Raw genomic sequence first — 20,356 nt, forward strand, 5'->3', positions numbered from 1 at the left:
TCTGTGGTGCTGTGGCAGAGCAGCTTGCTGAGATAGAACGTGAGCATGTGGTGTGAAGGCCGCTTTAAGACTCTGCCGCTGGAACCGCCCATTCAGACTGTCACAGCCTCACAGAGTGAGCGTGTCTGTATCCTGAAGGAGGCTAGGGGTCCCGCGAAGGTCAAGTCAGTGCCACAGACACAGCGCGGAGCCGCCTCAGTGCTCTGCGTGGCACCGGGGGTGAGGATAGGAGACATTGCGGTCCCGGCACACAGGAAACCCAGCCATCGAAGAAGGGTGCGGCCCCAGGCCGGTGAGGGTGAGAGGGACCTGGGGAAGGGAGGGTTGAGCCAGAGGAGGTTTGGGTTTGTTCTGGGCCCACACAGATGGGAGAGACGGACGGGTAAGAAGGGCGAGTGCAGGCTGGGGGAGCGCTGGCAGGATGCACGTCACGCTACAGGGATGTCGCAGTCAGGGTGGGGGGACGCCGAGTGGAAGGAGGGAGTAAGAGGCCACAGAAGTGGCCGCAGAGTGGCTCCTGGCAGCACTTGAACCTCTGAGCGAGTTCTTAAAATTCAGTGCCGCAGGCCACGCGTCATGAAGACGCGGCGATGCGGCGACGTGTGCGGCGGCCCCGTGCCGATCGCTGCGCCCTGTCTGCCTGAGGCTGTCCCTGAGAATTGCCCCTGACTTAGGAGCCCAGCTCCCTGTCGCTCCCTGGCATGGCGGGGCCCCCGCTGTGGACGGGCATGGGGGGTTCCCCGCTGCGTGGCACCCCACTGAGCGCACAACCCGGCGGGGGGTCCCTGTCTTGCAGATGAAGGACTCCCTCATCAACCTTCAGAACGGCATCAGGTCCCGAGACTACACATCCGAACGCGAAGAGAAGAGGAGCCGCTACCACTGACCAGGGAGGAGCAGGGCTGCCGGAGGCCTGTGCAATACGTGTACATAGACCTATAAATAGATATATATATATAAATATATATATACAGAGTATAAATATATATTATATACAGATTTTAAAGAGACACCGCCTACGTACCAGGGAGGAGCTGGCCCGCCTCCTGTGTGGCCGGTGGCGGCCGAGGGGCAGGGACCACCTCCACCACCACCGACCCTCCCGTCCTCCGCCCTCCAGCCCCGTGCCCTGGCCGGCCGTTCTTGGCTCTGAGAAGGGAAGTGTTGTTGAGCCCGAGTGATGCCTGCGAAGAGAAGTCCCAGGGGCATGGCTCACGGTGCTTCGTTCCCTCATCCCCCTTTGATTTGTTTCCTAAATTAAAGGGACTCTTCTTCCCTGCCCCACGCTTCCGCGGGCGTTCCCGTGGGAACGAGGAAGCATCAAAGACAGCAGCGCCCTCTGAGCTCTCCCTGTGAGCCCCCTGCCCCCAGGGACTGCAGGCCGCGTCAGTGGAGAGGGCTGCTGGGCAGCCTGCAGGCTGCGCCTGTGGATTTCGTGGCTGCGGGCTCCGGAGGCCTTGCGTTCGGAAGGATGCTCTCCTCCATCACCCGCACTGCCTCCCGCTGTGCAGGGTGTGCACCCAATAAGGGCTGGGAACGCCCTCCCTCCCCGCCCCTGCCTGTCTCCCCGCGCTTCTCCCAGGCTGGGTCTGGGCGAAGTGTCCCTTTTTAGTGCCTAAAACCCTCGTTTTTCTCTGTGCCCCGACAGCACATCGCCCTCGGCCGGGGTGGAGTGTTTGGTCTTGTTAAGTCTGTTTTCATGGTTCAAGCACGTCAGGTCTGTGGCTCTGGTCCTTCCCTTCGCGCCGTCAGCTTTCTGTCCAGGAGAGTCAGGGTGTTGTCGGGCCTCTGGGTGTGAGGGGCGAGTGCCCGGCATGTTGGCTGCAGGCCTCGGCAGAGATGCCGCGTGATGGAGAGCACCCGTGCCGGTGGCCTCTGCTGCCCGTGGACACCCGGCTTGCTCAGGGAGACAGCGTCTCAGGCGCCTGGCACGTGAAGACGGACGCCCTGGGAGGGAACGGGTTTGGCAGAGACGCGTGCATCTGGGCGTGAAAAGCCTGATGGAGTCTCTCCGCCCAAGGGGCCGCCCCCCATGCCCATTCTCCTTCCCTGGTGTCTGTCCCGGGGGCTGCTGTCACCGGGAGTGGAGAGGAGGCCGCGGGCCAGGACCGTCCGTGCTCCGGGCCTTTTTGGGGTTGGCTCCCAGGACCGTGCACGTGCCTGACTGGGACCCACCTGGACACGCCTGTCGCCCCTCATGCACTAACTGCTACTTCATCCAACAAGGGCCCCGCCAGCCCAGGAGGGCGCAGCGCATGGGCCACAGCCGGGCAAGGAGGGCTCTCCAGGGGCTGTGGAGGCGCCCCGTGTGCCGGGCCCAGGAAAGGAAGACTGTCCCCGTCCGCCCAGAAGGCAGCCCGTGTCCCTCTCCTGCAATGGCCTGAGCATCTCACCTGACAATGAAAGGTGGTTGGCGTTTCAGCCTGAGACCATAGCCTTGTCATCGCGCACAGGCAGGATGAGAAGACGGAGCTGTGCGTGCCCAGGTCACCACCGGGGGAGCAGGAGAAGGCGGCATGGGACCCGCCTCCCTCAGGCGTCTGTGGAGGGTCACAGGCCAGGGGCCACTGGTCGTTCTTGCCCAGGACTGAACGGGACACCTGTGAGCAGTGCGACTGCTGCAAACTGTCCACAGGGGTAGCCAGAGGCCAATCAGTCCCAGAAACTTAAAAGCAAAGATGGTAAATCTCTAATTTGTCCCACGCACGTTTGGTTTGTTTTTAAACCTTGCCATGACGAGGGTTCCTGGGGCCCTTTCGTAGGACACAGCGGGGTCTCGGCTGGGCCGGTGCTGGCAGGGCCTGGCTACACAGCCGCTGTGCGTGCCTACTTCTCAGGCCATCCCAGGGAAGAGCGGGTGACGGAGGGAGCCGAGGCTGGGGATTGGAGCCCGGGACGCAGAGTGTGCACACCACCATCTCTCGTGGGTGCTCTCTGTTCTAACGGTTTTCTGATTTTAAACCACGAGAAAACCAACCGCTCCGCCCAGTCTCGCTCAGTAACCGGTGAAGAGAAGGCACCACCTTGCAGGCGGTCTGGGCGAGAAACGCAGTAGCACTGGCACCGGCTCGGAGCCTGAAGGGCACATGGGAACCATCCCCTCACACGTTCTCTCCCGGCCGTGCTGGCCGGACAGCTTCGCCTGTCTGCTAGATCCACACGCAAACATCTGAGAGCCGTGCTCACCGTCAGAGGTTTCACAGCGTTCGTAGTCTGCACCTCACTCCAGCTTACGTGGAGGAGCTCACAAGATCGGCCTTGGAGAAGCCAGTCCTGTCTACAGCTCCTCGCCTTCCCCGCCGGCCGCCCTGGGAAAGGGGACCACCTCCCGGGCCAGCAAGATGGGCAGCGTGGAGTCTCTGAAGGCCATTGGGCTGAGAGCCCGGAGGCCAGGCTGAGTCCTGGCTCCGCCTCTCTGAGCTTCTGTGTCCCCCGGGACAGGGCTGGCCTAGATGGCCGCTGAGGGGGCTCTGCTTTGGCGCTGTCGGGAGGGACATCAGAGGCTGGTGAGGCTGGGCGTTCTTGGACTTGGAAGGGTCCCTACGGGCTAGAGCCCCCTGGTGTTCAGGGGAGCGGCAGGGCAGTGTGTGGGCTCTGGGAAACCCAGGGTAGCTGAGCTTCCTTTCTGTTGAGCTGGGAGGATTAGGGAGACTTGGGGCGGGGGTGCGGGGAGGCAGAGCGCAGAGGCTCCCCGCAAGCTCAGTGTTAGCCTCAGTGGTGTTGCTTCCTTTGTTGGCACCTTCCTCCTCCTCGCTGGAGGACGCAGTGGAGAGAAGACATTCCTGGTTCTTGCACTTCTCTCTCTCGCCTCATCCCAAACCCTGTTGGGGCGGATGAAGCGTGAAGCTTTGGCGAAGAGCCATGGGTGCCCGGGCACTGACACTAGGCATCTGGGAGACAGGAGGGGCCGAGGGACCTGGGGCAGCGCTCGGCCAGAAGCGGTCCTCTCCAGGGCCGGCCCGGCCCAAGCTTAGACCAGGCCTGAGCGTTCGCTGCAGCACCTCTAGGCTGGGATCTTGCAGAAAGACAAGGGGAGGGTCCCTGGGCCGTGTGGTATCAGAAGGGCCCTTTCTGTGCTGTACCAGGTCTGCTGTGGCTCTGCAGGGCAGCAAAAAGCCCATCCTTCCCCCCAACCCCCCGAAGAAATACCTCTCTCCTCTGGTCCCCCAGGTGGCCGGCTGTGGTCTCGCTCCCCGCTCCCCAACACTCTGCCCCTACCTGGCGCCAGTTCATGTCCTGAGCACCTCTCTCCCCAGCGCGCTCCTCCACCCCCGCCTCTGGGCTGTGGGACCGGCATGCCATCCACCACGTGACATCTTGACCTCATTCCCAACCTCTACTCTTGTTTTTTCCCAGAAGATGCGCCTTGGGTCGTTTCTCTGGGAGGCCATCTCTCCCGCCCCTGCTCTCCTGCGGGAGCAGGCATGTGCACAGATGTAGCAAGCTCCCCTCCCACCTCTGCCCAGCCTCCTTACCTCACTGCTGCCCCGGCTGTGGCTGAGGGCCCGCCAGCTCCCCGGTTGGTGTTGTGTGGGACAGTCAGGGGCATGGGCGCTGCTTTCTGTGTGACTTGAGGCCTCGGCAGGCCTGGGAGGCGGAGGGAGCCGTGGCTGCTGGCGAGAGGAGCTGGTGCCAGGTGATCGCCGACAAGTGGAGGCCTAGAGAACATGGCTGTCTGCCCTGGGCCCTCCTTGCCCCTGAGCACAGTGAGACCCTGCAAAAGCCAGCTGGCGGCCACTGCTCCAGGCAGGACAGCGCAGTGTCGGGAGTGGGCCCTGGCGTGGGGCCACGTGCTGAGATTGCGTAGTAAAAGCAACTGTTTTTGCCAACAGTGGTGTGTGGCTCCGTGCATTTTTCTTCCCACACTCTAGGGCCAGACTGCTCTGCATGGACCTGGTCATCTTCCCAAACCCATGGTGCTTCCCCCCGCCCCACCCCACCCAGCTTCCAGGACCCCACTCAACCTAGACCCCACGGTGGGAGGGATGGGCGGAGGCTGTGGCCCGGACCGTGCTGACACGGGGTGGAGTGGGGCGAGGGAGAGGGAGGAGCCAGCAGCGCGCTGGGCCAGGTCCGGGAAGGCCAGGGCGCTGGCAGCCGAGTCGTCTGGCCGCCTGTACTTGGGTCTGTGACTGTACTTTGCCTGGCGCTGTGCGCAAGGTCTGAAAACTTACTGTTCGTACCTGGAAACACACAAGGCTGCCCAGCCGAACTTACTGTAAAGTAGCTAGAGCCATGGAAGTGCTGTATGGATTAAAAAGTATTGAACTACCAACACTAAATGCGTGTGTGCGTATCGCTTGCTTCACTCGTGCTGTGTCCCAAGTGGTATTGGTCTTCCCGGAGGTGGTCAGGCCCAGATCTGTGTGCAGGCGCACACGCACATACCACACTTACACACACAGGCACAGCCATCCACCCGGCTTCTGGCACTTGCTTCCCAGGGTAGGGAGGCGCCTGACGAGGGGGAATAGGTAGGAAGAGGTGCTCAGGATCTGAACTCTAGGCCTCCACTTGTCGGCGATCACCGGGCACTCAGCTCCTCTGAGTACAAATGGCATTATCCCTGCTTGCCAGCTGTGTCACCTTGGGCCCCTGTCATCACTCTGAGCCTCAGGTGTTTAGAGATAATGTAAAATGTGTGTGTGTCTGAGTATAGTGGCTGGTCCCGTACTAAGAACATTTTTTATCTCCCTGTGAAGCAGTACTTTGAGATGCAGGAGACTGTGGTGGACTGTGAATCCTGATGACAATTTCTTAAGCGTTTCCCTTTTGGGGCCTCAGCACCCCAGGAAGATGGGCACTGGGCGGCGGCTGGGCGCCGTTGCCTTGCTAGGTACACGTGGGGAGTGCGGCCCTCCCTCACTGGGTCCTCCTCGCACTCAGCCCTCTGCCACCTGGCAGGAAGCTTATTTGACGCCAGGCAGGTGAGGACACACGTGGCTAGATTCCTTCGCATTTGGGTGGGGAAGGAAGGGAAGGGAGAGGCCAGGTCCCACGGCGCCATGAGTTAATTCTGGATACGGCCTTTCCTGTTCTCGGGGCATATGGCCCCTGGTGGTGAGTTGAGGAATGGGCGCAGGCTGGGGCGGGATGCAGATCCCATGGATACGTCACACATACATCTGGACTACTTACTCGCAGAGTAAAACCAGGGCAGGCAGTGTTGAGAGCCACTTTATTGACATGAACAGGGGAGTTCACTGGGAAACGCTACAGAACAGCCACTAGGCTGTGGAAAGCGTGGGTGGTCAGGACAACACTGGCTGTGGGAAATCGAGAAAAAGCCACGTGAAGGTAACAGGGTGTCGAGTTCCATCGGTTGCAGGACTGAGTTTGCTGACTGTGTTCGATGGTGTTTCACAGACCGAGCACCCGTTCTGCAGTCTCCCCATCGTGCACACCCCCCACGTGCAGCGCTCGCCACGCGGTGCGGGGCGCGGGAGGACGAGAGTGTTGCTGGCGCAGGCTGCGCTGGCCTGTGACAGGGATTGACTGTCATCTACAAGACAGACTTGCGTAAGGTGCTTATCCACTGGGCCCTGCTAAATTCAAGGAAGCGGGGAGCTGAGCACGCGTTCCCTACCACAGTGGAGTTCAGAGGTTAGCAAAGTCCTGGATGAGAATTTTTTCGGGCCTAAGGCCATGGGGCACAGTGAGGGTCTAGATTGGTGCTAGACACGGTGGGTGCCGAGGCGAAGAAAGGATGGATGGTGGGAGCGGTGAGCATACCGCATGCTGTTGCCATAGGCCTGCAGTGACCCGGCGAGCTCGCTGCACTAGGGGATCTTCATTTACAAACGGTGGGGAAGGAGGCTTTGTTCGGTGTTGTCCCTTCTCCGTTTCTGTGTGAACTTGAGAAAGGGGAACGAGATAGCGTATCTGAAGTGGGTCGCGCTCTTGCTGCTGTTTCTGCAAAGCAGCGGTTGCGTAGCCTTGCCCTCTGGTTCACTCAGGTGGGCGCACAGATCGCGAGATGGCTGGGTTTTCCTTTCCCGTCCAGTCGGTTGGGGGAGGAGCTATGTCTCCTAGCCATTCACTGCTCTAAACATATTTCCAGCATATTCCTGCTTTGAAAATTCCTTTCTGCCCAGCCAGCGTGGCTCAGTGGTTGAGCGTTGACCTATGAACCAGGAGGTCACGGTTCAATTCCCATTCAGGGCACATGCCTGGGTAGCAGGCTCGATCCCCAGTGTGGGGCATGCAGGAGGCAGCCGATCAATGATTCTCTCTCATCACTGATGTTTCTATCTCCCTCTCCCCTCCTCTCTGAAATCAATTTTAACAATTTTTTAAAGAAAAATTCCTTTCCTACTAACGTTTCTAGTTTGGCATCTAAGGAAACCAGGAAATCAGAGAATCAGAAATCTGGGTGTGTAAATGTTTAGGGATAGAAAGACGATAAAGAACGATGGTTTCATAAGTACCACGCGCTAACCGATTGCACCACTGGAGCTCCGGCCAAGAACGATGCTTTTAAACAGACCGGACATGAGGGCTGTGTAGGGACAGGCACTGACTGGGAGGTCCTTCCACACAGGAGCTGGGCCGCGATGCACAGGACAGAGCTAACAGTAAAGGTCAAGGTCAGTGGGTCAAAGGGCTTAGGGGCCAAGTGAGTTGTGCAGTCAAGTTCACGGCTGTTCAGCTGCAGGAAAGGGAAAATGAGACCCAGCCCTGAGTGAACTGCGTTGCTGAGGACCAGTCATGGGAGACATGGGAGACAGCCAGCACCAAGGCCCCAGGCTGGGCTCCTGGAGTGGTATTAGCCCTTGACAACATCTCCAAGCCCTTTAGCAGGAGCCGCGTGCACACACGCTCCAGAGCGATGCCCACTCCGCCTGGGCCTGTGGGAACGTGGGAGAGACGGGCGGCGGGACCCGTGGGAGGCTGGTGATCACAGCACCCGCAGGCTCACAGTCACGCCCAGGTCTGCCAGGGAGGAGGGGAACTGCAGTTCAGGAGACATAGCGACACGCACACTGACTAGGAAGGTAAAAGCAAAGTGAGGTGGACTCCTCACCCACACGTCCGGCATCTGCGGGAAGCTAAGTGGAGGAGGAGCCGTCGTGGGGTTGAGGGTGAGGGGACAGCAGGAGAGGCCGAGATGAGGCGGAAGTTAGCAGATGAGAGGGGAGGAGGCAGCTGTGAGCTCAGTGGAGAGAACGGGGTTCCAGCTCCCCCTTACCAGCTGTGAGCTGAGGGTGTGAGACGCCTCGGCCCCGGCCTCAGTTTCTCCACTTACAACAGGAGCGTTAGCGATATTTGCCTCGCAGGGCTCGTTGTGGAGAAGGAAAAGGTAATCGCAGTGAAGATGGGTTGTAAACCACATAGCTCTAATGAAAGGTGAGACGTTAGACAGCAAAAGCGGAGGATTCTTACAAAGGGGACAGAAGAAAAAGACACAATAGGTGTTATGCAGCTCCATTAAAACCCACTCAGGAGACATTGGAGTTTGTCTGATAAGAGGAAAGTGGCAGCCATGTGTGCTCCTTGGTGAGAAGTTGGATGCAGGGGCTGCGGGAACCAAGAGGAAGCGAGCTGCAGGGAGGAGCTGGCTGCTGCACAGCCAGCCGCGTGGCTGCCAAGGCCTCGTTCTCCAGGCCCGTCCTCCTAACTATAAAGAAAGAAAAATCTATATTCCAGAGGATTATGTGGGGAACTGCCAGGGAGAAGCGCCTGGGATTTATTAGAAGTATTTTCTTCAAGATGTGAACAAGGACTTAGGTTCAGCGCTTCCCCGGGGATGGAAGAAATGAAAAAAAGGCATTTGTCCGGTGAGGCCCAAAGCCAATGGAGCCTGATCTTTCCCATAAACTCCTCTGGATCCAAGAGCCACTCATCCATCCAGTCCCAGCCCCGTTCATCTTCTACCTCACAGACACCCTCCCTCTCCTCACCGGGTGCTGAAGGACTTCACACATGGACCAGTCCCTCCATTAAAACGAAACATGAGATTTTGACTAAAATGTAGCCAGTGTTCATCTGCTCTCCCAAAAGCTAGGGGGAAGCCTGGACATTATAATTGCCAGGTGAACTGTTGGGAGCCGCGAGCCCCCCTCCCGCCCGTCCCTTCTCTCATCGGCCGATGGTCCATGTTTCTTAGGTGTCACCCCGAGCCATTCTGCTGCACGATGCTCAGGTCCACACACCCTTCCAGGGAGGAAATGCCTCGCGTCTGTTCCCGCCTGCCTCTGCCTTCTCCCTGAATTCCAGCCGCCAGATCAGAGCTACCCCGCCAGGCAGCCGGCCCAGTCCGTGCTTGTGGGAGAGACATGGTCGTAACCAACCTCAGTTTCAAAGTTTCCAGGACAAAAGTGCCCATCTTGGGAAGCTGAACCTGGGCAGTGCCTAAGGTGACACCCCCTCCAGGGTGTCCTCTGCAGTCAGGCTGAGCTGAGCCCTGCCTGAGTGTCAGCTGCCCCCACAGTGTGAGGAATGCTGGTCCACAGGCATTTGGAGGGGAAGGACTGAGGGGTTTCACTTCCGATGCCCACAGGAAAACGGTGCTTTCCAGCTGTCCCCGGTGTGGGCTCGCTGGGCGTGGGGCGGGAGGGCCAGGAGGGCGGGATGACGTGGCGGCGGGAGGCAGAGGGCATACGTGTCCATAGGATCGTGACCATGTTGTGTGACTTTGAAAAGCCATTTAAATTGCTGAGTCTCTCCCAAGTCCCTGGTGCTTGGCTTCCGGAAGGACTGAGACCAGCGGGGCCTTAGAGACCTGGGTTCTAGCCCTGGAGATCCGAGCCCCAGGGAACAACTTCGTCCTCATGCTGGAGCTCCCGTCGCCGGAGAACCCGGAAAATTCCTCCCCGTGACACTTGCTTTCCGCAGCTGGTCACCTGGCTTCCGTCCACGAAGACAGCCCTTCACGTGGAGCAGTCAGTGGGCAGGAGCCAGGTCCCGTGCCGGGCAGGGGCCGTGCTGCCTCCAGGCTGTTCACCGCCGCTCGGCGCCCGGGAGCAGTCAGTGGGCGCGGCGACTGCTGCCCAAACGCCAGGCGGGGTGCGGGGGCGTCTGTGGAGAGGTGGGCTCCTCAGCTCGGGCAGAGTCTGGTGGTGTGTAGAGGTCGGATGGAGTTAGGAGGCCGGGGGGGGGGGCGGTGTGGCCTCTGGGGCACCTCCTGGTGCGGTGACATCATTGAAGCTGGGCGCCCAGTCCCGGTGTTCAGGTCACCCGTCACTGGCAGCACATCTCACTGAGGAGGCCCCGTCCAGCAGCACAGGCTCTGACCAGACGCACATCCTTACAAGGAGGGAGTGGGAGAGCGACTCTGCCTGCGTCACTACGGGGAAGGAGTTCCAGCTGCCCCAACACTCAGCCAAAGCAATTCCCTCTGAAGGGCTTGACATCACACAGAGCTCTGTGAGTCGGGCATCAACTTAGAGCAGTACCTGAGGGCGGACTCAGGTAGGGTACAGAGTAAGCCAAGGGCCCAAGTTTAAAGTTGCTGTACAATCGCCATCCTTATCCACCTTCCCTCCTGCTTCCTGTACGTCACCTCCAGCCGCACCCCTTCTATTCCTCCACGGGCACCACCGAGCTCTCCTTGTTCTCCGATGGGATGGCCAGGTAGTCGGACCTGCAGGAGGACACATGGGGGAAGAGAATCAGTACTTTTGTGCCCAGAGGTGAGAATGCCCAGCTCTGCATGTCCTGGCTGTGTTTCTCAACAGGAAGTGAGAAGGCCCTTCCAGTGGACCAGAACAGCAGCAGTTTTTGTTTGTTTGTTAGCTGCCCTCCCAGCAATCTTCTCATTCACCCACACTGCTCTCAGGACTTAGTGTGGTTAGATTAAATGTTGGCCGAACGGATGGGTGTGGAATTATATCTTAGAGTTGCTTTAATTTTCACCTCCTTGATCACTAGCGAAGTGGAGCGTCCTATATAATAAAAGCCTAATATGCAAATTGACCAAACAGCGGAATGACTATTTGGCGGGGCGGCAAGCAGGCGGTGCCAGGCCAGCTAAGGTGGGTGCCAGCAGGCAGAGGGAGGGGGCAGTGATTGGGAGGGGGCAGCGGCCCGCAGCAGCAGAGGGGCAATGGGGGGGGCGGGGCCGGCCATTCGCCAGCTGGTGCCATCCCCCAATTGGCCCGCAGAGGGAGGCCAGACTGCGGCTTAGGCATGGGGAGTGGGCCTAAGCCATCAGTTGAACATCCCCTGAGGGCTCCTGGACTGCAAGAGGGCGCAGGCTGGGCTGAGGGACCTCCCCTCGTGCACCAGGCCTCCAGTCTTTTCATAAGTTTACAGGCTCTTTTGGTTTCTACTTCTGTCTGTAATTTGTTCATTTGCTTTGCTCATTTTTCTTCTGAGATACTTGTCTTTTTCTCATCGATTTCATATCTTGAAATTATCTTCTCCCAGTCTGTTTGTCTCTAAACTTTGCTTTTGGATTCTTATAAGAAAAAGTAATGTTGACATACAGGGGTGGGCAAAAGTAGGCTTACAACTGTGAGTGCAATAAACAGAGTTCATTCTTGTATTATTTATTAATTATTGTATTGTTTATTATTATTAACCTACTTTTGCCCACCTCTGAATATAATCTAATCACAATTATCATTTTCCTTTGTGTTTGAAGAAATTCTCTTTATTCCAAGGTAATAAAGATATTTATTCTTTTTTTATATATTCTTTTTTTATATATTCAGAGAGGGAGGAAGAGAGAGAGAAAGATAGAAACATCAATGAAGAGAGAGAATCATTGATTGGCTGCCTCCTGCACGCCCCCTACTGAAGATCAAGTCCACAACCTGGGCATGTGCCCTTGACCAGAATCAAACCCAGGACCCTTCAGTCCACAACCTGACGCTTTATCCACTGAGCCAAACCAGCGCGGACATAAAGATATTTTTTTAAATGCCCTTAATAGAATTTTTAAGTTTTGCATTTTACCTTGTCTTTGAATCCACTCACAACTTATTTTTCGTTAATGCGAGAGATAATCTATTTTGTTTTTTTCTATATGGACAAGGAATTGTCCCCATCCACTGTCTGAACAGCCCATTCCTCCTCAGTGACTACATTGCCTCTGCCACATGCTGGCTTACATACATAATGACCCATCGGGCTCCCCTTTGTTCTGCTTGTCCATGTGGGTGCCATGTCAGTATCCCAGGCTCTGCTCTGACAGTGTTCTAAGCAAGCCTCACATCTGGCAGCAAAAGTCCTACCAGCCACCCCCCAAACTTACCGTTCTTTCTTTGAAGTCAGCAAACTATGGCCCAGGGGCTAAGAAAGGTTGTTACTTGTTTAAAGTGTTGCAAGCAAAGAAAAAAAAACAAAACAAAAAAACACTATTCGGAGAGACCCTGTGTAGCCTGCAAAGCCTAAAATATTTACTCTCTGGTTTAGCTGGTTTGGGTCCTCCCATGTGACTTTTAAGATCAGCTTTATCGAGTTCCTTGAACAATCCAATAAATATTTTGATTGGAATGTAATTAAACTTGCAAATTACTTTTGGGGAGAACTGCCATGTTTGTCACAGTACGGTTTTATTCTCCAGCTAAGTCTTTCTTAAGTCTTTCAGTAGTTTTGTAACTTTGTCCTTAAAGGTCTTACACATTTTTATCAAATTTATTTCTGGGTACTGGAGAGTATTTGTTGCTATTATAATTGAAAATATTTCACATAAGACACTGGGTGATAGGGGAGGCTAGGGGACTGTCTAGGGCGGGGGGATAAAATGGATACATATGTAATACCCTTTGTAATACTTTAAGCAATAAAAAAAAAAAGAAAGAAAATATTTCAATGCTTTTCTAAATTTTAGTGGCTGGAATATAGTGATTTCTGTATTTTTATATTTTTATTTATGTTAACAAACCTGTGGAATGTTATTATTAGTTATAATAGTTTTGTCACCCTAGATTTCCTTAGATTTTCTATGCAGGTAATCATAGTGGGTATGAAAAATTATAATTTAGTTTGTTTCTTTCCAAGTCTTACTCTTTTTTCTTTGCATTTGCTTAGTCCACTATCTAGGATCTCCAATATAATATTGAAGAGAAGCAGGGAGAGGTGGTATCCTTGACATGCTTTTAACATTATAGACAATTCTTCTAAAGTTGGGACCCCCAGATGACATTTGCTGTAGGTTATCTTGGTAGCTGCCATTGATCAGTTTAGAGGCGCTTGCTGTGTGGGTGTAGATTTACATGGATTTATCCTGCTCAGGGTTTACCAGGTATTGTGCTTCCTAAATCTGAAGAGTCCTACCTTCCTTAGCCACTATATCTGAATTCTCCATTTAAGCCTTTTCTCAAGTCTTTCAGTAGTTTCTGTCAACCAACTGGTTTCATTGTTTCTTCTCCTTTTTTTCTGTTTTAATGGATCTTCTCATTTTTTTTCTTCATGTTTCTTTGTGATATTTCATCTTATTATATCTCCATTCTCCATTCTGTGTAACATTGTTATATTTATCTTCTGGTTACCAGTATGAGGTGCCAATCCATGGGGTCTTAAATTGTATTGACTGTGTTATCCTCCCCACCTCTCCCCTTTTTCTTTTTGTACTTTTTGCCACACCATGAGGTCCAGGGCTTTACTGAGAAGACTCACAAACAAAATTCATCTCGCTCCTGGTTCCCAGGCTGCATAGCATCTGGCTCCCATCTTTCCCGCCATCCTCCCAACACAAATTCTTACTGAGCATCACTGTGCCGTCACTGGGGGAGCAATGAGACACCCCCTCCCAATCTCCAGGGAACTTAGTGTAATTAAATAATTTTTTTAATTTTTTTTCTCCAATTGCAGTACAGTTTGGGTGTGTTTTGCTTCCTTGTCTTCTAATTCACTAATTCGGTCCTCCGCTTCTCCTAGTCTACTGTTGATACTTTCAATGATGTTTTTTATTGCAGCTATATCGCTCTTCATTTCTTCTTGGGTCTTACTTAAGTTGTTGATTTTTTCATCTGTTTCTTTTAGCTTCTTGCATGTTATTGATTTTTTCCTCCGTCCGTTTTATGCACTCTAGGACCCTTATTCTGAATTCTTTTTCTGTCATGTTGCATGCCTCTGTATCACTTAGCTGCTTTTCTGGCGAGTCCTCTTTTTCTTTCCTTTGGGGGTTTCTTTGTCTACCCATGTTTGATCTCACTGACATATCTAGACGTTGAGTCGTTCAGTGGCTGCTCCCTGGGTGGCAGTGACTCCTTGGTCTGTGGTTGCTCTTCGGGCGGTTGCAGTAGCAGCTGCTCCTCAGTTGGCAGCAGCTGCTCCTCAGTTGGCAGCAGCTCCTCTGGTAGGTGCTGTTCACAGCTGTGGTGGCTCTTCTGGCTGGTGGGGGGAGGTTTCACGTACAGCGGCTGTTCCTCAGACAGAGGGTGTGGTGCTCAGGAGGCTGCTGTTGCTTGGATCTGCTGCATTGATTTAAAGGCACAAAATACAACACAACAAGGCACCACGTACCAGGCACTTTCCAGGGGAGCTCTGCCCTTCCCAGCTGAGTAGTTTCGCCAATTTGGGGTGGGTGTTATTAGTTTCAGCTGCTTACTCCATTTGCTCCAGGAGACAACCTGGGACGAGTCTGCCTATATCGCCGCCATCTTCGGAATCCCAAGAATTTTTTTAAAGGAGGCCTCTGAGGTGATTTAAACAAAATGAATGCTTCTTTTTTTTTTTAAAGGTTGGGGATTCCAGGTAGCTTGATAAGTGAGAGCAGGTGAAGTAGGAAAGAGGTTAGAAGAGGCTCCAGGGCTAGGTTTGATTTAGAGAGGGAGGGCAGGGAAAGGCCAGGTCTGACGGTTTCATATGCTAATGAGTCACCACCATCAATTAATGTTACCCAGGAAAAGCCGTGGCTTTAAATCCCCTGGAGGGACCAGGTGGAGCCAGAAGAACCTGACCAGGAGATGACCCTACCATTCACAGTGACTTTGGGGATGTCACTTACCCTTACCTAACTTCAATCTCAACCTCTCTCTCTCTATCTATCTATCTCTCTCTCTCCCCCTCTCCCTCTCCCTCTCTCCTCTCTCCTCTCCTCTTCTCTCCTCACTTTTTCTTTTCTTTTTGTGCCAGCATTTGATGTTGTCACTATTTATTTTACATTTATTTATTTGCTTGTTTTAATCCTCACCTGAGGATTTTTCCCATTGATTTCCAGAAAGAATAGAAGGGAGGGAAGAGAGGGAGAGAAAGAGAGACATTTGTTGGTTGCCTCCACATGAGCCCCTACCTTTGGCTGGAATGGAACCTGCAACCAAGGTACACGCCCTTGATGGGAATCAAACCTGTGACCCTTCGGTCTGCAGGCTGATGCTGTAATGCTGAGCCAAACCAGCCAGGGCGTTTATATATTCACTAGAGGCCCAGTGCGTGAAATTCATGCACTGGTAGAGTCCCTAGTGGCTGCTGGCTGGGGCCGGCCCCACCCCCTGGCCAAACTTCCGGTCAGGGGACAATTTGCATACTACACTTTTATTATATAGGGTTTTATTCCCATTCCCCCACCCTTCCCTTTGGCAACCTATATATCTATGTATCTCTGTATCTATAGGTCTTTTCTGTTTTGTTCCTTCATTGTCTGATTTATTTCACTTAAAATAATACTCTCTAGGTCCACCCATGTTGTCACAAACGGCAAGATTTAATTCCTTTTATTGGTGAACAGTATTTCATTGTACATATGTACACCACATCTTCTTTATCCATTCATCTACTGATGGATATCTAGGTTGCTTCCATATCTTGGCTATTACTAGTAATGCTGCAATGAACACAGAGGGCATGTATCTTATAGAATCAGTGTTTGGGGTTTTTTTTTGGTAAATACCCAGATGTAGAATTGCTGGATTGTACGGCACCTCTGAGTTTTAATTTTTTAAAAAACAACTTATTTTATTTTGATGAAACAAAGCAGTGGTGGGCAATGGAAAAAATCATTTCCCCAATAAATTACCATATACCATAACAGTAATGGGCCTTTTTCCTACACATAAAAGTAAAGGTCTTAGTTACAGAATCCACACACTAGTGGGTTCCAACTTCACTTAGAGAAGCAGCACTCTAAGCAAAGTGCTCACCCACGTTGGCACAGAGTGTATGACAGGAGCATGACACACAAGACCACAGCTGGATTCTCATCGCTCAAAAGTAAGTCTTCCCAAAGCACTGCTCTCCGTCTAATTTTTAACTTTTTTGGAGAATCTCTGTTGTGGCTGCAATACTCTGCCAGCCCAGCAGTACCCAGGGTCCCCTTCTCCACATCCCCACCAGCACTTGTTATTTGTTGAATTATTGATAGCTACTCTGACAGGTGTGAGGTGACGTGTCACTGTGATTTTAATGTGCATCTCTGCTGATTAGTGGCATTGAGCGTCTTTTCATATGAATGACCTCTTTGGAGAAGTGTCTATCCATGTCCTCTGTTCATTTTTTAATTGAATTGTTCCTTTTTTTGGTGTTAGGTTGTCTGAGTTCTTTATGTCTGTATTTTAGACATTAATTCCTTATTGGCTGTGTCATTGGTGAGCATCTTCTCCCATCCAGCTCTGCTTGGATCTTCAGTATACTTTCTAACTCCCGGCTGAAGTTCCCCCCCAGTTCTTCTAGTCCACGGTCAGGTTTCTTTGAATTCTTTATCTCTGCTTCCTTAGGGCTTCTTTCTGGGACTGTTTCTTGTTCCTTCATTTGAGAGATGCAGTATTCTTCTGTCTTTTCATTTTGTTTGACTTTCTATGTTTGTTGATATGAATTAGACAACATCGCTCTCTCTCCCCGTCTTGAAAAGCGAGCACTGGTCTGCCGAGCCGGAGTGGCTCTCGGTGCGGAGCCCAGTGCGTGTAGAAAGGCCTTGTTGGTCCTACCTGCTCCCTCTGTTCAGGGCCTAAATGGGCTCCAGTGATATGTCCCAGGATGCACTGCAGCGACCTTGCAGGTGGGCCCTCGCCCACTAGGTAGAGGTGGAGGGGTGTAAGCCATGGTACTCACAGGCGCCTCTGACCTGAACCCCCACAGTCCCCGGCCTGCTCTGTGCAGCCTCTCCGTGTTTGTTGTACAGAAGGTGGTTCTGTGTAGAAGCCACCTCTCTCTAGGCTTGCTGTGCCCGGGGTTCGGGAAGCCAGCTGGGGCCAGGCAGGGCTGCAGCTGCCCGGAGCTGAGCTGGGGCGGCTCCCTGCGGAGGCAGGTGCTGTGGGAAGCCTGGTAGTTCCTGCTGCTCCCTCCGCCCAGAGGCAGGTGACCTCGCAGGCTGACCACAGCACCCACGCGCTGCCACCCGAAGGAAGCGGAGGGCAATGTAAACAGTGGCGCTCACGCGGCTCCTCTGCCTCCCGCGGTCTCCCAGCCTCCTCTCCTGGCCTCTTGCTCTCGGTTGCTGTTCAGAAGCCGTGCGTTCAGCCCCTGGGTGTCTCTCTGTAAGTGTGTGTATCTTGGTTTGCTCGTGGGAGGGCGAGCTCAGTGTCCTCCTATGCTGCCTCCTCCACACGCCACCTGGCACCTCTGACTGTGTTTTTCATTTCCAACTTTTCAAATTCCTCTTCAAATCTGCCTGTTCTTTGTCCTTAGCAACTTACTCTATTCTTATGCTTTGGGTTCCTCCTTTCATTGCTTCAACTCTTTTAAACAAAGCTATTTCCTATATTCTACTGGGTCCTTCCTGTGTCTGAAGTTCCTTGATGAGCGCTGCCTTATCCGGGGAGTCCTGATGCCAGAGGTGCTCCCTCGGAAAGGTCTCCGCGTGCTTCGGCCTGGTTGTCGCCGGCTGGGGTGCTTTCCGTTGCTGTTCATTATGGACTTTCTCAGCTTGGCGCTTCCGGGACCGTGTGGGTGGTATGAATGTAAGTCCCATCCATTGTGAGCGCAGGCTTGTGGCTAATTCTCAAGAACCTTTTCTGTCTTCTACTTGGAGTCAGCCAGGATGGGTGCGTTCCCTGGGCTTTTCCCTGGGCTGTGGACGGAAGGTTGTCGGACCTGCCGTTTGTGTAGCTCTGGCTCCCTGCGGGTCCCAGCTCCGGGGCCTCACGGTGGGCACTCCTGCCCACGCAGGGAGCTCCCGTCCAGGGGTAGGCACTGCCTGTGCAAGCACTGATCCACGCCCCTGAGTCACCAGGCCCGTCGGCCTCCCCAGCACGGCCATTCTGTCTATCCCACGTCTGGTCAGCTGTCATCTTTTTCTCCATTAAGATCACAGCTATCATGCAAATCAAGCTTTATGTGAGTGCACATTTCCAGGTGGCAGCGGCCTGGGGTGTCAGGTGACTGCCTCAGCAGTGTTGCCAGCCCCCGATAACAGGCCAGACGTCTCTTCGCCCTTCGGCCCCAGCGCTTCTCACTCGTGCTCACTCCTCAGTGGCTGGGCCCTGGCAAGCATGGCCCCGGGCTAGGCTGCCTTGGAGAAGAGGACCCCACTTGGGTCCTAATCGCGCCCCCGCTGCAGGGGAGGAGCAAGGTGCTTGGAGCGAACGCCGTGCCCAGCGCCTGGTCAGCACCACAGTGACAGCAAACGGCTGTGACGGAGGAGCCTGGCCAGTAGGAACGGAGAGGCGCCCTCCAAGCCCAGGCCCTCCTCCGCTGTCCTCCGCTGTCCGTGTGGTCCCGCGAGCCGCTTACCTTCTGTGCGCCTGTCCCCGCATCTGTGCCATGGTCACAGTGATGCCAACTCCTGGGACTGTGGGGCCGCTGGTGAGCTTCACGTCAGTGGTGAAGAGCACAGGCCGAGGTAGCAGGCCTGAACCCTAGCCCTGCCTTCCCGGGGCGAACTCCCCCAGCCTCAGTGTTCTCATCTGTGAAATGAGCGCACTGACGCGGGCACCTCAGCGGCCGCGGTGAGAAAGCAGGCGACTAGGTCACTTGCTCAGCATTTCACCGTGGGAGCGAGCACTCCGCGGGTGCCGCCAGCGCTATCTGGCATCTCGGGGCTTACGCGCTCTCCTGGGCGGCCTCTTCAGCCTTGGAGACCTTCCGGTAGCAGTAGATCATCTCAATGAGCAGCCACAAGGTGAGGAAGACCAGGAGGATGTACATCATGATTTCCGAGACGACGGAGGTGAAGTCCTCTCCGGCTGCAAGAGGACAGTAAGGCTCAGAGTGCAGCGTCAGCAAACCCAGCCCTGCCATGGGGGGCGGGGTACCAGCCCTGCCATCGGGGGCGGGGTACCAGCCCTGCCATCGGGGGCGGGGTATCAGCCCTGCCATCGGGGCCGGGGTATCAGCCCTGCCATCGGGGCCGGGGTACCAGCCCTGCCATCGGGGGCGGGGTATCAGCCCTGCCATCGGGGCCGGGGTATCAGCCCTGCCATCGGGGCCGGGGTATCAGCCCTGCCATCGGGGGCGGGGTATCAGCCCTGCCATCGGGGGCGGGGGTATCAGCCCTGCCATCGGGGGCGGGGTATCAGCCCTGCCATCGGGGGCGGGGTATCAGCCCTGCCATCGGGGCCGGGGTATCAGCCCTGCCATCGGGGCCGGGGTACCAGCCCTGCCATCGGGGGCGGGGTACCAGCCCTGCCATCGGGGCCGGGGTACCAGCCCTGCCATCGGGGCCGGGGTATCAGCCCTGCCATCGGGGGCGGGGTACCAGCCCTGCCATCGGGGGCGGGGTACCAGCCCTGCCATCGGGGCCGGGGTACCAGCCCTGCCATCGGGGCCGGGGTATCAGCCCTGCCATCGGGGGCGGGGTACCAGCCCTGCCATCGGGGCCGGGGTACCAGCCCTGCCATCGGGGCCGGGGTACCAGCCCTGCCATCGGGGCCGGGGTATCAGCCCTGCCATCGGGGGCGGGGTATCAGCCCTGCCATCGGGGCCGGGGTATCAGCCCTGCCATCGGGGCCGGGGTATCAGCCCTGCCATCGGGGCCGGGGTATCAGCCCTGCCATCGGGGCCGGGGTATCAGCCCTGCCATCGGGGCCGGGGTACCAGCCCTGCCATCGGGGCCGGGGTATCAGCCCTGCCATCGGGGGCGGGGTATCAGCCCTGCCATCGGGGCCGGGGTATCAGCCCTGCCATCGGGGCCGGGGTATCAGCCCTGCCATCGGGGCCGGGGTATCAGCCCTGCCATCGGGGCCGGGGTATCAGCCCTGCCATCGGGGCCGGGGTACCAGCCCTGCCATCGGGGGGCCGGGGTATCAGCCCTGCCATCGGGGGCGGGGTACCAGCCCTGCCATCGGGGCCGGGGTACCAGCCCTGCCATCGGGGCCGGGGTACCAGCCCTGCCATCGGGGCCGGGGTATCAGCCCTGCCATCGGGGGCGGGGTACCAGCCCTGCCATCGGGGGCGGGGTACCAGCCCTGCCATCGGGGGCGGGGGTACCAGCCCTGCCATCGGGGGCGGGATATCAGCCCTGCCATCGGGGGCGGGGTATCAGCCCTGCCATCGGGGCCGGGGTACCAGCCCTGCCATCGGGGCCGGGGTACCA

The 20,356-nt window shown here is 55.6% G+C and overlaps 2 protein-coding genes across 16 annotated transcripts in view; one reads left to right on the forward strand and one right to left on the reverse strand.

The window, feature by feature from the left end:
• Window positions 1-986, forward strand: part of GRAMD1B (GRAM domain containing 1B) — a 245,349-nt gene extending 244,363 nt beyond the window's left edge. For all 15 annotated transcript variants that reach the window (XM_059676850.1, XM_059676844.1, XM_059676845.1 and 12 more), the window contains one exon: window positions 797-986. In XM_059676850.1, the coding sequence (XP_059532833.1) occupies window positions 797-886 (90 nt within the window). In that variant the 3' untranslated portion in view covers window positions 887-986. The remainder of the gene's footprint in view (window positions 1-796) is intronic.
• An 8,822-nt stretch (window positions 987-9,808) lies between these two features.
• SCN3B (sodium voltage-gated channel beta subunit 3) overlaps window positions 9,809-20,356 on the reverse strand; it is a 30,779-nt gene continuing 20,231 nt past the window's right edge. The window contains exons 4-5 of the mRNA XM_059675913.1: window positions 18,869-19,007; window positions 9,809-10,582 (exon numbers count right to left, since the gene is read on the reverse strand). Coding sequence (XP_059531896.1) covers window positions 10,519-10,582; window positions 18,869-19,007 — 203 coding nt within the window. The 3' untranslated portion in view covers window positions 9,809-10,518. The remainder of the gene's footprint in view (window positions 10,583-18,868; window positions 19,008-20,356) is intronic.

Source organism: Myotis daubentonii, chromosome 19 (genome assembly GCF_963259705.1).
Source record: "Myotis daubentonii chromosome 19, mMyoDau2.1, whole genome shotgun sequence".
NCBI classification, from domain to species: domain Eukaryota; kingdom Metazoa; phylum Chordata; class Mammalia; order Chiroptera; family Vespertilionidae; genus Myotis; species Myotis daubentonii.